The sequence below is a fragment of the Athene noctua genome, chromosome 19 (genome assembly GCF_965140245.1).
Source record: "Athene noctua chromosome 19, bAthNoc1.hap1.1, whole genome shotgun sequence".
In the NCBI taxonomy this organism is placed as follows: domain Eukaryota; kingdom Metazoa; phylum Chordata; class Aves; order Strigiformes; family Strigidae; genus Athene; species Athene noctua.
This window is the reverse complement of record NC_134055.1, coordinates 12,020,756-12,033,150: the sequence shown is the minus strand read 5'-3', so window position 1 is coordinate 12,033,150 and position 12,395 is coordinate 12,020,756. Positions and strand designations below refer to the sequence as shown.

Here is a 12,395-nt window from a genome sequence, read left to right as displayed (position 1 = left end):
GGGAAAAGTGGAGGAACCTTTGTAGCATATTTTGGAAAAAAAGCTAGAGAAGATGGAGAGAGAACAAGGAGGTGGAAGCATGGAAATTTGTTGCTTTTTTTCTTAGGATGATACTTAAATGCTGAATTATCCCTGTTCAACACCAGGCTAAGTGCAGCAAAATTAGTGGGAAATTCCTCCCACCAGGGAGAGGTCTGTGCCCTAGTACAGGCTCTCTCTAGGTTGTGTTTGTCCAGGTGCAAGCACGATGGGTACCACACCAGTTGCTTATAATAGTTCATTTGCTGATCAGGATGCTTTTTTTTACCAGATGATTTACAATGGCTTTGTAACATCCTCTCATGCTAAAGCAATAGGGAATGGGGAGAAACTCCATATGTCTTCCAGGTGCTTGGGTGGATTTGCCTTGGGTAGGCTTCTTTTGTTTTTGAAGAAAAAACATGGGTATAGTAGTCCTTTCTGGGAAGGCAGAGTTGGCTTCCTAACCCGATGTGACGCAAGCTGTCCCTCAGATGGAAAATCAGTGGTTTTTATCCTGTGATCTGCTTGGTTCAGAAATTAACGTTTTATCTTTTGCACTTTGGTTTTAGTGATGTTGTAGCTAGCAGATCTCAGAAGTGATGAGAAGCCCCGATTTTGTAAATCTGGGAGATTAACCGAATCTACCAGCAATGCATCTCCAGCATACTGCAGATTTCCTAATCTCTTCATATAGTTTGAAGTAGTCTGCCCTCATCTGTCCCGTTACTAGAGCGTTACATAAAGATTGGGTTAGAAGCAAATCCTGTCCTCCTCAGGGTGGCAGCTGGTACCTTGGCAATGGAACTAAAGGTGACTTAGGGCCTTCCTTTTCTAGTGCTTTGTGCAGCTGTGGTCAGAAGAGGAGCTAGGATCAGTTTTCCTTTCTTTACAGAGGTTTTTCTTGCTGTAGAGCATAATTTTAACTTAGAAACCTTTTACCTGTGATTCAAAATAGGTATGTTAAGTTTATATTAGACATGCAAGGTCCGTGCTTTCTTCTGGGAGACCAGAGCCTGGAAGAAGAGGGGTATGAGAATGGTGTTGCAGGATGACATCTGAAAGTTGTCAGAAGCAGGATATAGCTGAGAACTTCTTGCTTTTAATATTATTAAACAATGCCAGAGTCCCCAGGGCGACAGATGGTTTCTTCCATGTGTGTTACAAATGACAGTGAATAACTGTCTCTCTTTCCTTCAGACATCATACAAATCCAGTGGGCACAGAGTGGCGATGGAAGATGGACCAACCTGAAATGATCTTGCAGGAGGCTATTGAGAACCATCAGAATATGATCAAGCAGTTCAAAGGTAACTTCTCCCACTTCTTCCCCATCAACGATGCTTTTTGGAAGATAACCAGCAGTAGCCTTTTCAAAGCGTAGGTGAAAACATTCTAGTCATCTGAAATGCTGGAAGGAGGCATGAGACTTATATCAGAAAGATGGGTGAGAAGAAACTTTTGTAGCACACCTACTGTTTTCTGAGATGTTCTACCTTGGTTTTGACATTAGAACATGAGTCAGCCATTGGGTATCTACTGCTGCTTTGAGGGAGTAGCGTGAAGTTGCCTCTTGTGCATCTTTGTACTTGTCACATCCTTTTCCTTGGTACACGTGGAGGGTTCTGCAGTGGTTAAAGCAGGCCTGAGTGATGAGAAATCTTGATTATTAAATAAAAGTATGGGCAGGTAGAAGGCGAAAGGAATCAGCCTCTAACGTGATAAGAAATACATTGCCCAGCCTTAATCTCCTGGGAGCTTTTCTGTTAGCTCTGAAGTGCCTAGATTGCATATTTCTTGTTGAGTGAGCACTAGCATTCAGGGTATTATTACTTTCAGGAATTACTCAGTACATCTGTTTGTGACTGAAGGTACAGTTACACAGCACCTCTGAAAAGTACTGTATTTTACTTCCCAGAGGAACTCCTTGTACTTTTGAGTTATTCCGTATGTATCTATATCTATAGATGGTTGCGGGTTTTTTTCTTTTTTTTCAAGGGTGATAAACTCAGTAACTCTGCCAAGGTCAGCTTTGTGTGCTGGGAGGGCTGGCCAGCTTGTCAGGACAGGTCTAGGACTCTGCTCTTCTGAACTGACAGCCGAGGCTGTGTGAGCACCAGGAATGGAATGAAGCATCCATAAAATGTGCAGGATGAGCCTCAGTCTTGGCTGTCATTTTGGGAACCTGTTTGTTTATGTTGGCTGTGCACAGAGAGAACCCAATGGATTAAAAATACGACAGGCAAAAAAACCTTCTGTCAGCTGAGCAGAGTTGCTCCATCTCATTCACTGGAGTTACATAATAGGCAGAAAAATAACTCAAGTTAGGGCCTCATGAGCTTAATTTTCGTCAGGTGACTGGTTTGAATCATCTTGCTCTCTCAGACCAGCAGCTCCAGGGAAGCCCGTTCCCTGGGAGCTCCTATGCTGAACTGGATAGGGAGTAGCCAGACCTGGGGGACTGGATCACAGCTCTAGAGCTTGTCCAGGGGAAAGCAGCGAAGGTGCTGTAGTAGGATAGGGAAAAAATGATGTTAATTCAGTAGGGGAAGCTTTCCTTGGGGAAGAGGTGGCAAGATGAGAGGAGTCAGTGGAGGAGGTAGTTGGTGTCACTAGTGCATCCTCCTTCAGACTAAGGAAAGCACAGCTGCCTGTGCTTGAGGCAGGGCAGTCTGCAGTGCAGCTCTCATTCCCTGGCCTCGGTGTTTCTTCTGCCGTGCAGCCATGCGAGGAGAGTGCTGAGTTAAGGCAAGGTGCCTGCAGCAGTGCTGCCTGGCAGGCTGGGACAGAGCTGCTGCAGGGTTTCGCGGCTGGCTGTTAACTCAGCTGGTGGGATGCAGTGCCAGCCCAGCAGGAGTTCTGGTACAGGTGGTTTGCATGAGTGAAGAGCATGTAGGATGTCAGATTTTGGCTGGAAGGCTGAAACAACCGTAGCAGACTGTTACAGCTATAAACAAGAGTATCTTCAACACTTAAGGCACTGAGCACTTTTCAGACTCTTCTGGATAACCAGGCTCTTAGATGAGATGAAACGTGGCTGTGCATGCTGAAGGGTTTATGGTCAATAGCTTGAGGTCAGTTTGGTGGCTGATAAGAAGCAGGGTACTTCAGGGGTTGATCTGGGAACCTGTGTTGTACATCTCCATCAACAGGTGATGAATACACCCTTGTCAACTTTGCAGGCGATCCTAATTTAGGGAGTGCGTCAGGCACACTCAGTGGCATGGCTTTACTTCAGTGGGACCTCGAGAAACGTGATTGTTGGGCCAACAGATGCGTGTGGAGTTTGACAAGAAGTGGAAACTTCTGTACGAGTGTTATAACCCCATGTCAGTTCATGCTGGGAGACCCACTGCCATGGTAGAACAAGGGACAACAGACTTGAGTTTCTGTTTGGGAAGTTTGAGTTAAACATCAAAATCAGCCAAGGTGGCGCCCAGAGAGATGGGGAACCCTCTACCTTAGAGCTTTCAAATCTTTTTAAGTAAATCTATTATCACCCTGCCCCAGTATTGGCAATTGTCCTCTCTGAGTAGGAGGCTGGACTAGAGACCTGCTGGAGCCCTTGCGAACCAGTACGTCTGTGACTTTTGATACGATTGTTAAAATTTTAAGTCTTAAAGAATAACAACCTCTCTTCCCTTTTGAGGCAGGACTTGGCTGAAAACAGTCATTTACACTTGTTAAGGAAGAAGCTACACATTGTTTAAAGTGATGACTAGATTTGCATGCAGTTGCTGATGGGATATCTAGGGGATACTTTTGGAGGCAGGAGTTGCCCTCGAGCTGTGCTGTAGTGGTGCAGTGTGATCGAAGTGTTGCCCCTGTATAACAGAAACGTGTGGCGTTTGCACTAAAAAAAGATGAAAAGCAAAAGTTATTTTGCAGATGCTCGAAAACCCTGCCTTTATCTGAAAACTGGGTGCAGGGATCTGTTTAAACCCAACTAATACTAAGGAATAACCCTCTTCTTCCCTTACCACCCCCTGATGTCCTCCCAAAAAGGGCTGGGGAGAGGGAAAGGTTATAGAAGGACTTGGCAGCATCTGAAAATATTCCCAAAGTGCTGAGAGGCCTGTAAGGACATCCCAATTCTCTCTTTCTGGAGCTTATTTTCCATTAAACAAATCTGTAAATATTCCTTGAAACTTGCATGTGCATGCTCAGCACAGTTACCCTTGGCCTGGAACTGTAAAAGGAGAAAGACCAAAAAAACCAAACCATCTCTGGACTAGAGCTGTGCTGCAAAGTGGGAAAAGATGTGTTAACTTTTTCAGAGTGATAGATGGCAACGTGCATCCTGTCTTGGGAGCCTGAAAGCAAAAGGTTTATTAAGGAGAAGAAAAATCAGTAAGAAAAGCCCAGTAGCTCACTGTTACATTTTTGTGAATTTTACATTGTCGCTTCCCTAAGGTGCATGTGAAAATATTGTTAGAGTAGAATCAGTGGAAGCAAAGTTGAGCTGAAACACTGTGTGGTAAACTGAAGCCAGGGAGAGTTAAAAGATGTGCAATGTCTTGCTGGATGAAAGCCCCCGGCATGCCAGAGCTACCCTCTGTCCGGGTTGGAAGTGCCTCAGGCAGAAAACATGACTGTCTACTTTCAGCAGACTTAGCAGCACTCCACAAATAGTAGGTTTGATTTTATTATGATTGGTTTTAAATGGAAAAAAAACCTGCAAACACTAAAACCCCACAAACCACCCCAAGGTTTGAACAGTGAGGTGGCCACAGGGACTGCAGAGGAGTTTCCAGCAGGTGCTGAGGTGTTTGAACACTGACCCCTGATGCAGAGCAGGCCAGGCTCTTCAGGCTACTGGAGAAGAAAAGCATGAGGAAAATGTCTTGGTTAGAGAGCCCTTGAGGTCTTGAGTGTCTGGTAATGCTGCTCAGATAATACTCAAAGTTATTTGAATAAATCAGTGCTCTTTCCAGTACCAGTACCACATTCAGGTACACACATAGAGACACCTCTGTGTGACAGAGAAAATGTTGAGCTGATCTGATAGGTTATTAATTCCATGCATTGTAGTAAAAAGGAGATTATCTTTGAAGGAATAGAAGGATTCTTGGGGATCCTCTATCCTATAGGATATCCTAGAGGATAACCCTATATCTTGTAAGTGTCCCTACTCATGCTTTTAGAGATGGTGATATGTCATATTCTCTTTTATTGTTGCTGTAGGGTGTACTGTTTTTGAAAACCATAGCCATTAATGTCACATAATTCTCTTTTAGAGTAACTGATGGAGAGACTTCTTACTGATGGGAAGCGAAGGTGGGAAGGTGGGAAGTATACACCTTTGGATACATTTCCTAGGTAGTGGCTAGTAAATCTCTGTGCCCTTATAAAGGGCACACACAGAATGGAAACATAATTCAAAACTAGGAGAGCAGGAGTCTCTGATAATACAGCCCTGGTTCAACCTGGGGGGAAAAAAATAAAACCATACAAAACCACCAACTACCACAACCCACATACATGACCTAATGAGGAAATCCAAAGACTACTTCTGTATCTAGCTGTAAGAGTGGAAGAACAGGTTCCTTGCCTCCCCAGTCACCCAGGGATTTGTGATGACTGGTATACAGGTGCTTGCAGAGGTGCACCCAGAGTCAGCAATCAGCCTCTCTAGGGTGATGTGCCAGATGATGCTTTTCTTTCCCGAATTTAAGTGCACTAGTAGAAGAGCAGCTGGAATCAGCTTTTCAAAGAAGATGTGCTGATCAGAGGGAGGCTTGGCTGCATGCTCTGCTGAGATCTGAGCTCGGCAGGAGCTGAAAGCTGTACGCCGCTGCCTCTTCCTTCTCAAGTTCCTACGGCTCTAAGCTCCTGCACCTGTGTTGGACCTGCTGCAGGCTGTACAAAATCTGCCCAGGCTCTGACTTTGCTGGACTTCACTGGCTGAAGACAGAAGGAGGCTCACCCACAGGAGCAGAGGCTGAGTGCTGTGGTGGTACGGCAGCCAGAAGTGCAGGAGAGTTCATGTGCTCCCTGAATACACACTAATCCTGTTTAGTTTATCCCTGCCTAGGTCATGATTTATACGGTCAAATGATTGCATACAAACCCTCTACCCTCCTGTGGGGTGTGTTTACTATATGTCAGATTTGCTGTAAACTATTCTGAGAAAGTTACTCTCAAACTTTACATGATGTTAGAATTTTTTTCTGTCTGCTTATAAAGCTGGCACGGTAATTATCATAGTCCAATTGCAAGATACTGAGAGAGAGAAATTAATTAATTCCAAAAATGACTTCCAGTAGCTTTAGGAATATGGAAGTTAGTCCTTTAATCTCAGTGTGTGGTTGAGATGCTTCTTTCTTTTCAAATAAAGTTCTCATTTAGTACTGTCAAGTTTCTGCGGAATAACCATTAGTCCTGTCACTTATTCAGGACTGAGCCTGGCTGGTTTAAAATGCACTAAGCTTCGCTCTGATCACAAACCAGCTTTTCTACATGAGTCTAAAGCAATATCCAGGAACACCTCTTTTTATCTTGGCTTTGCAGCATAGCATGTAATTTTCTGTACTGCGTGAGCTCCAGCAGACGTCTAGGCAACGAGAGGTGAGCTGAGGACCTGGTTTCAAACTCAAGCCTTTGTTTTTCTAAAACAAACCAACCCCCAATCTAAAACCTCAGATATTATTTGAGTACATCAAGGCATGTCAAGAAAATGTGAAATGACATATTTGGAACAAAAGCTTGTTTGTAGTCAGATGATTTCATACAGGGTTCTGAGCATTTGGTCAGATATGGATGGGCTGGAGGAGTGTTTGCCTCTCCCCTGCCCTCCTGTGGGTACAATAAATGTGACTCAGATCGGTTAAACCTGCAGATAACAATTTCATGTGGATGCTACAGTTGAGCTCCTTGTGTTTTCCTCTTTGTTCTCAAATGTCTCTCGCTGTTCAGGATGGTGTCACGTGTTGGGTTTTGTTTTTGAACGCATCCTCTGTGGAGTTGCCTTGCGTGTGGTTGCCAGTCTGGGTTCAGAGCTGGTTGCTGGTGCTCTGCTTGACAAAGTGTGCCCAGCTCCTCTGGGGAGCTGGTCTTTGTGGGGCTGGGGGGCCACAGGGCTTAGCAGCAGAGACAGGCTTAACCTGGCTTGCTTTTTTAAGACACCTCCTTGAAGTGGCTTTAAACTGTCTCTTGTGTTCTTGTCTCAGCATTCAGGCAGCATCCTTGAGGTCTTAGCAATGGAAAGCTTGACTCAAGTGTTACTAGGAAATTACTTGCAGTAGTTAACAGGGCACACTCAGCCCCAAGCTCCATGTGTCTGGGCGTATGCTGTGTTGTGGATTCCTGCAGAGCTGCTTCAGGAGGGCTCCAGCTACTTTTGCTCAGTCTTCCTCATGCTGGACTGTATTGTAAATACAGATGGATGGTTTGGGAGGGAGTTAGTTGATTTAATCCTGTTTTCCCTCTTTTTGCAGGCGTCTCAGGAGTAAAAGCAGCTCGCTTTGAGGAAGCCATGACAGCAAAGCACTGCGCGCTGTCGCTGGTGGGAGAGCCCATCATGTATCCCGAGATCAACCGCTTTGTGAAGCTGCTGCACCAGCACAGCATCTCTAGTTTCCTGGTTACAAATGCACAGTTCCCAGATGAGATTAGGTAAGAGTTGGGCAAAATATCTCCCTACTAAAACATCTGAGTGCTGACCTGTGTTTTTAATTCTGATTTGTTGCTCATCAGTCAGCTCTGCGTGAGCACCGACAATGAAAAAGCCCACTTGGCATCTGTTTGATTTTAACCTTAATCTCCCCATGCTCTTTCTCATCTCTTTCTCTCCCCCAGTTAGATATTCTTTTCTGTATCTTTTAAACAAAGTGTGATTACTTCTGGAAGTGAAAAGAATGTAATATACTATCTCCCAGAGGTGTGAGAGAAGAACAGCGAGTGAGCTGCGTTTTCTGCTTGGGGACAGGGATAACTGGTGTGAGTGTTTCCAACAGCTAGAGCAGGAGACGGAACTCATAAATCACCTTTTTTGGTTTGTGTGCTTCTCTTGTAGTCTGATCTTTGTTCTAACTCCGTAAGACCAGCCGTAATGGCTCAAGCCAAAGATCTATACAGCCCATCATCTCCAGCAGGACCTGGAGTGCTGGATAAGAAAAGGTGACAAACACGTACTCATCTTGCAAAAGTGGGATCAGTAACTTTTAACCTCCCTCTCAGAGGGACTTGAGCTAAATGTTCAAAACATTTTCATGAACTCTGATAAAAGAGTCTTTACAAATGCAAAGAATCCCTGTTTCTTGAGCATCCAGGTTTCCTTTATCAAAATCTGAAGGAATGTAGCAAGGAAATGCAGCGCATGGTGTGAGCTGCAAGGTGGTTGGGAACTTGTCGGAGTACCATCAGCTAATAACCCTGTCAAAGTCCAACTCTGGAGTTACGTGAGCATGTTAGTGGAGCTGTACACAGGGTGGTTTGGTACATCGCTCAGCTTGCCATTTCAGCTCAGTGCCTCTCCCTGTTAGCACTTTCTGGTAGAGCTTCCTTTACACTTCCTTCTCGTGGTCTGAATATGGCAGTGAGGGGGGAGGGCATGCAATTTTTGAGTGAGTAATTATACGCTACAAAGGCATTCCAAATGATTGAATAATTGTGTAATCAAGTTACTTTAAGTCATGTATTATGTGCCTGATAGACAGAAATTGCTCTTTCCTAAAAATAGTGTTTTAAAAAGAGAGCACATGCTATATTTTGAAGCTGCATTTCTTAGGATCTGCTGAATGTTTTTAAAAAGAAACAAAGAAGAAAGTGATAAAATGCTAGTCTTGCTGTCTTAAAAATTGCAACTGATCTTTGGCTCATCAAAGCAAATGATTTGCTTAATATGGGAACTGAAGTACGCACCAAGCTCACTTTGCTGTTGTCAGCAGAGGGGAGCTACAGTCTAAAAGTCCTAAAATAGGCAGCACGAGCTCTGGCATCCGGTGTGCAATGGGGAGCATGGCCTGGGGTGTTCACTGGGCATAGGAGAGGGGCCCGCTGGCTCTGCAGACCTCCAGGCGGGGTCTGCAGCATGGTGCTGCCTGTGCCTGCCTTCCTCTCTCTGCTCCTCCTCCTCTTGCATTCGGGCTGCTGCTTCATCTGCCTCCAGGCGCACACACGATTTCATAAAGTGAAGGAGGTTTTGTAGCATCTGAGCTCGTATGGAGCAGTTACCTGGCTCTTGTCCTCTTGTTCACAGCCCCTAGTCAGAAACAAGAACCCTTGCGTATGTGTTTGCATTTATGAGCATCAATAATAATAATATGCTTATTACTGCTCATGAGCAAAGGCTCATTTTTATTATATTGATGTTTCTGTTGTTTGTATCATTGCCTAGGCTGTTTGAGAAACCACCTCATGGCTGGTGGCCTGAAGTCAATTTATTGCTCTTGAGTAGTGCTGTGCTACTCGTTCGTGATTTCTGCCCAAGTTCATACGTGGTAAATGTTGTGATTCTGATCTCCTGGATGCGATCTCAGCTGTCGAAGTTAGTTTGGAAATTGCAACAAAAAATTAAGGAGGAACATTGGAAAATTCCATCCTGGTACCATGCAACTAAATTTCATGTTAATTATGAATTGTGGCTGTGTTCTGGGAACAGCAGTTTGTGCTCTGCTTCTCTCTGGTGCTGGCTGGACTCACGACTGCCCTTTCTCCTTGTTCCCCTTTGTCAGAGCATACATGAGGCTGTCTGGGCTCCAGCCCCAGCCGTGGCAGAGCCCTGCGGACCTCTCTGTTTTGGAGCAAAGTGGGGCAGAAATCCCTCCGTGGGACCTCTTCTAATTTCTTAATTTTCTTCAGTGTAACAGAGAGTCTCGGTCTTGCCTGTCCTTAGGATTGAGATCCTCTGAGAAGATGTGATTTTTCTCAGCTCATGTTTTGAAAAACACTTTCTCCATCTTCAATGTAGCCCCTTTTAATTAGGAAAATGCAGTGCTAAGTAAAGAAAAGAGTATTTTGGCTATGTTCTTTGAAACTGAGCACTTCAATCCACTTACACCTAGAGCATCTGGTCATTTTTGGAGATTGTGGCTTTGGGCTGCCAGTCCAGACAAAGCTTGTTTACGAAATAGGATTTTTAACTGAAAATGTTAAATTCGTTCTGGCCTATTTCATTCTTCTGACTAAATACATACAGAGAAAAAGTGTTTAGCTAGGTTGTTTGAGTGTCTGTTAAGTGGATCTTTCTGGATGCTAAGAGCTCTGCTGAGTCTCATTCTGGACAGTTCTTGTCACTTTGTCACCTTTGGGGAGGGCAGGGGATTTGGTGTATTTTTTAGGTGGCACTGTTTGACAGCTGAACAATAGTTTCTAATTTCTTGTCTTTTATAGAGAGCCAAATTAAGCTGGGACTATAGCTGGCTCATTAACAGACTTCACAAAAAACACTTGCAAATGTTGTCCTAAAACTGTGAAGGGTTAGTTACACAGTGCAATTGGGAAGCTGTCATATCATCTCGGAGACACTGGCGTGGAAGATGCCATGAGGGGTGCCTCATAGAGTACCAGGTTGGAAGGGACCTCAAGGATCATCTGGCCCAACCTTTCTTGGCAAAAGCACGGCCTGGACAATGATGGCCCAGCCCCCTGTCCAGCTGGATCTTAAGTGTCCAGTGATGAGGAATTCACATCTTCCCTGGGGAGATTCTCCTAATGGCTGATTGTTCTCATTGTGAAAAATGTTCCTCTTGTATCCAACTGGAATCTCCCCAGGGGTAACTTGTTCCCATTACCCCTCCTCTTTCCCATGCCACTCCTTGTAAAAAAAGTCTCCATCTTCTTTGTAGCCACCCTTTAAGTCCTGGAACATGATGGTAAGGTCTCTGCCAACCCTTCTCTTCTCAAGGCTGAACAAACCCAATTCTCCCACTGGCTTTATCAGTTTTGTCTGTGACAAGGGAACTCGTTTTAGGTTGTTCCTCCTAATGCCCTGCTTTATCCCTCTGCTAATGGACTGCAGTGGTGCTGCTTCTCCTTTATACCCTTGGGGTTTATGGAAGGGATTAGACTCAACCCAGGCTCTTCACACAGCAGAGGAGGTTTAATCTTTTTAGAAGTTACTGCTGTTGGGCTCAAATTTGCTGTGCTCACAACCATTATGTGATCAGAAAGACTATACTGCAGGATTTATATGAAATAAGAGCCTTGGAAATGGAAGGAGAACACGTTGGGGGATTGCACTTGGTTTTATTTTTCTAAACAGCTTTGACTTCCCTTCAGAAAATTATTTGACTGATGCCAGCTGTGGGTCAGGTAAGTTCAATGTGTCCAGCAGTAGAAACTGGCTGAATTATGGTTGTATTTCTATTGAATAGGATTATTTTTCCATGGTCCAGGGCAAATAGAGCTTGGGGAAGGGGATGAGCTTTATAGCTTTTAACGAAAGGGGCTGTGGTGAGAAGCAGAACCTTCCAGTGCCTCGTGTAAACCCCTGGCAGCCTGATTTGGGAAGCTTTTCTGAATGTGTTAACAGCTACACTGGAGTGGAATATGTTCCAGTTCAGCGAGAAAAAGGTAATTAGAATGTCAACTAAGGCCTTTATATGGCATTCTTAGCTTTGGGGTGTGTTATTTGTTGAAAGTAGGTTATAATGTCTTGCTATTAAGATGATGGCCACTTGGCAGAGATGAACCACTGGACTTTGATAGTTTTCCCAGCAAATACTGTATAGTTTCTGTCACTGCTGGACCAGCAGAGCAGCTTGCTTGGAGATACTGTATTTTGTGTGTGGTTTGGTAGGAAAACACGAATTCAGCTAGCAGTAATGTCTGAAAACATCAATTCCCTTCTTTTTGTTTCTAAGGAACCTTGAGCCAGTAACACAGCTGTATGTCAGCGTAGATGCCAGCACCAAAGAGAGCTTGAAGAGAATTGATCGACCCCTCTTCAAGGATTTCTGGCAGAGGTTTCTGGACAGTTTAAAGGCCTTGTCTGAAAAGGTACTCAGTTAAGAATGTATTTTTAAATATTTTTTTTCTCTTCTGCACCTTACCTACTCAGGACAAAACCAGAAGACTTGAGAGGCTTCAGATGGACAGTGGAATGTGTTCTGGTTGTGTTGGGAGTGTATTTACATGTTTTGTACATTAAGGTCTATAAATTCCAGCAAGTTTGATCAGTTTTCTATGTGGGGAGAAATTTAATGACAAAAGGAGAGCAGGATGTGTGTCAAATGAGTAAACTCTGCTGTGAATATAAAATGCTATGAGAGTTGAAGAGATTATAAAATAATAGAAGACTTCCTAATGAAGCGTTTACACTAAAAGCAGGCTGCTGAAGGAAAACTGGTAATTCAGGGAAGCCTAGGAAGAGTCATAAATCCCCGTGTGGCACTTAGCAGTGCATAAAGGTTCCCTTGAAATAGCAGTGCATAGAA

At 44.2% G+C, this 12,395-nt stretch overlaps 1 protein-coding gene across 5 annotated transcripts in view; it reads left to right on the top strand.

Annotated features, from left to right (window-relative positions):
* LOC141968372 (S-adenosyl-L-methionine-dependent tRNA 4-demethylwyosine synthase TYW1-like) overlaps positions 1–12,395 on the top strand; it is a 107,930-nt gene that overhangs the window by 43,632 nt on the left and 51,903 nt on the right. For all 5 annotated transcript variants that reach the window (XM_074922978.1, XM_074922980.1, XM_074922976.1 and 2 more), the window contains exons 11-13: positions 1,219–1,328; positions 7,455–7,632; positions 11,823–11,958. In XM_074922978.1, coding sequence (XP_074779079.1) covers positions 1,219–1,328; positions 7,455–7,632; positions 11,823–11,958 — 424 coding nt within the window. The remainder of the gene's footprint in view (positions 1–1,218; positions 1,329–7,454; positions 7,633–11,822; positions 11,959–12,395) is intronic.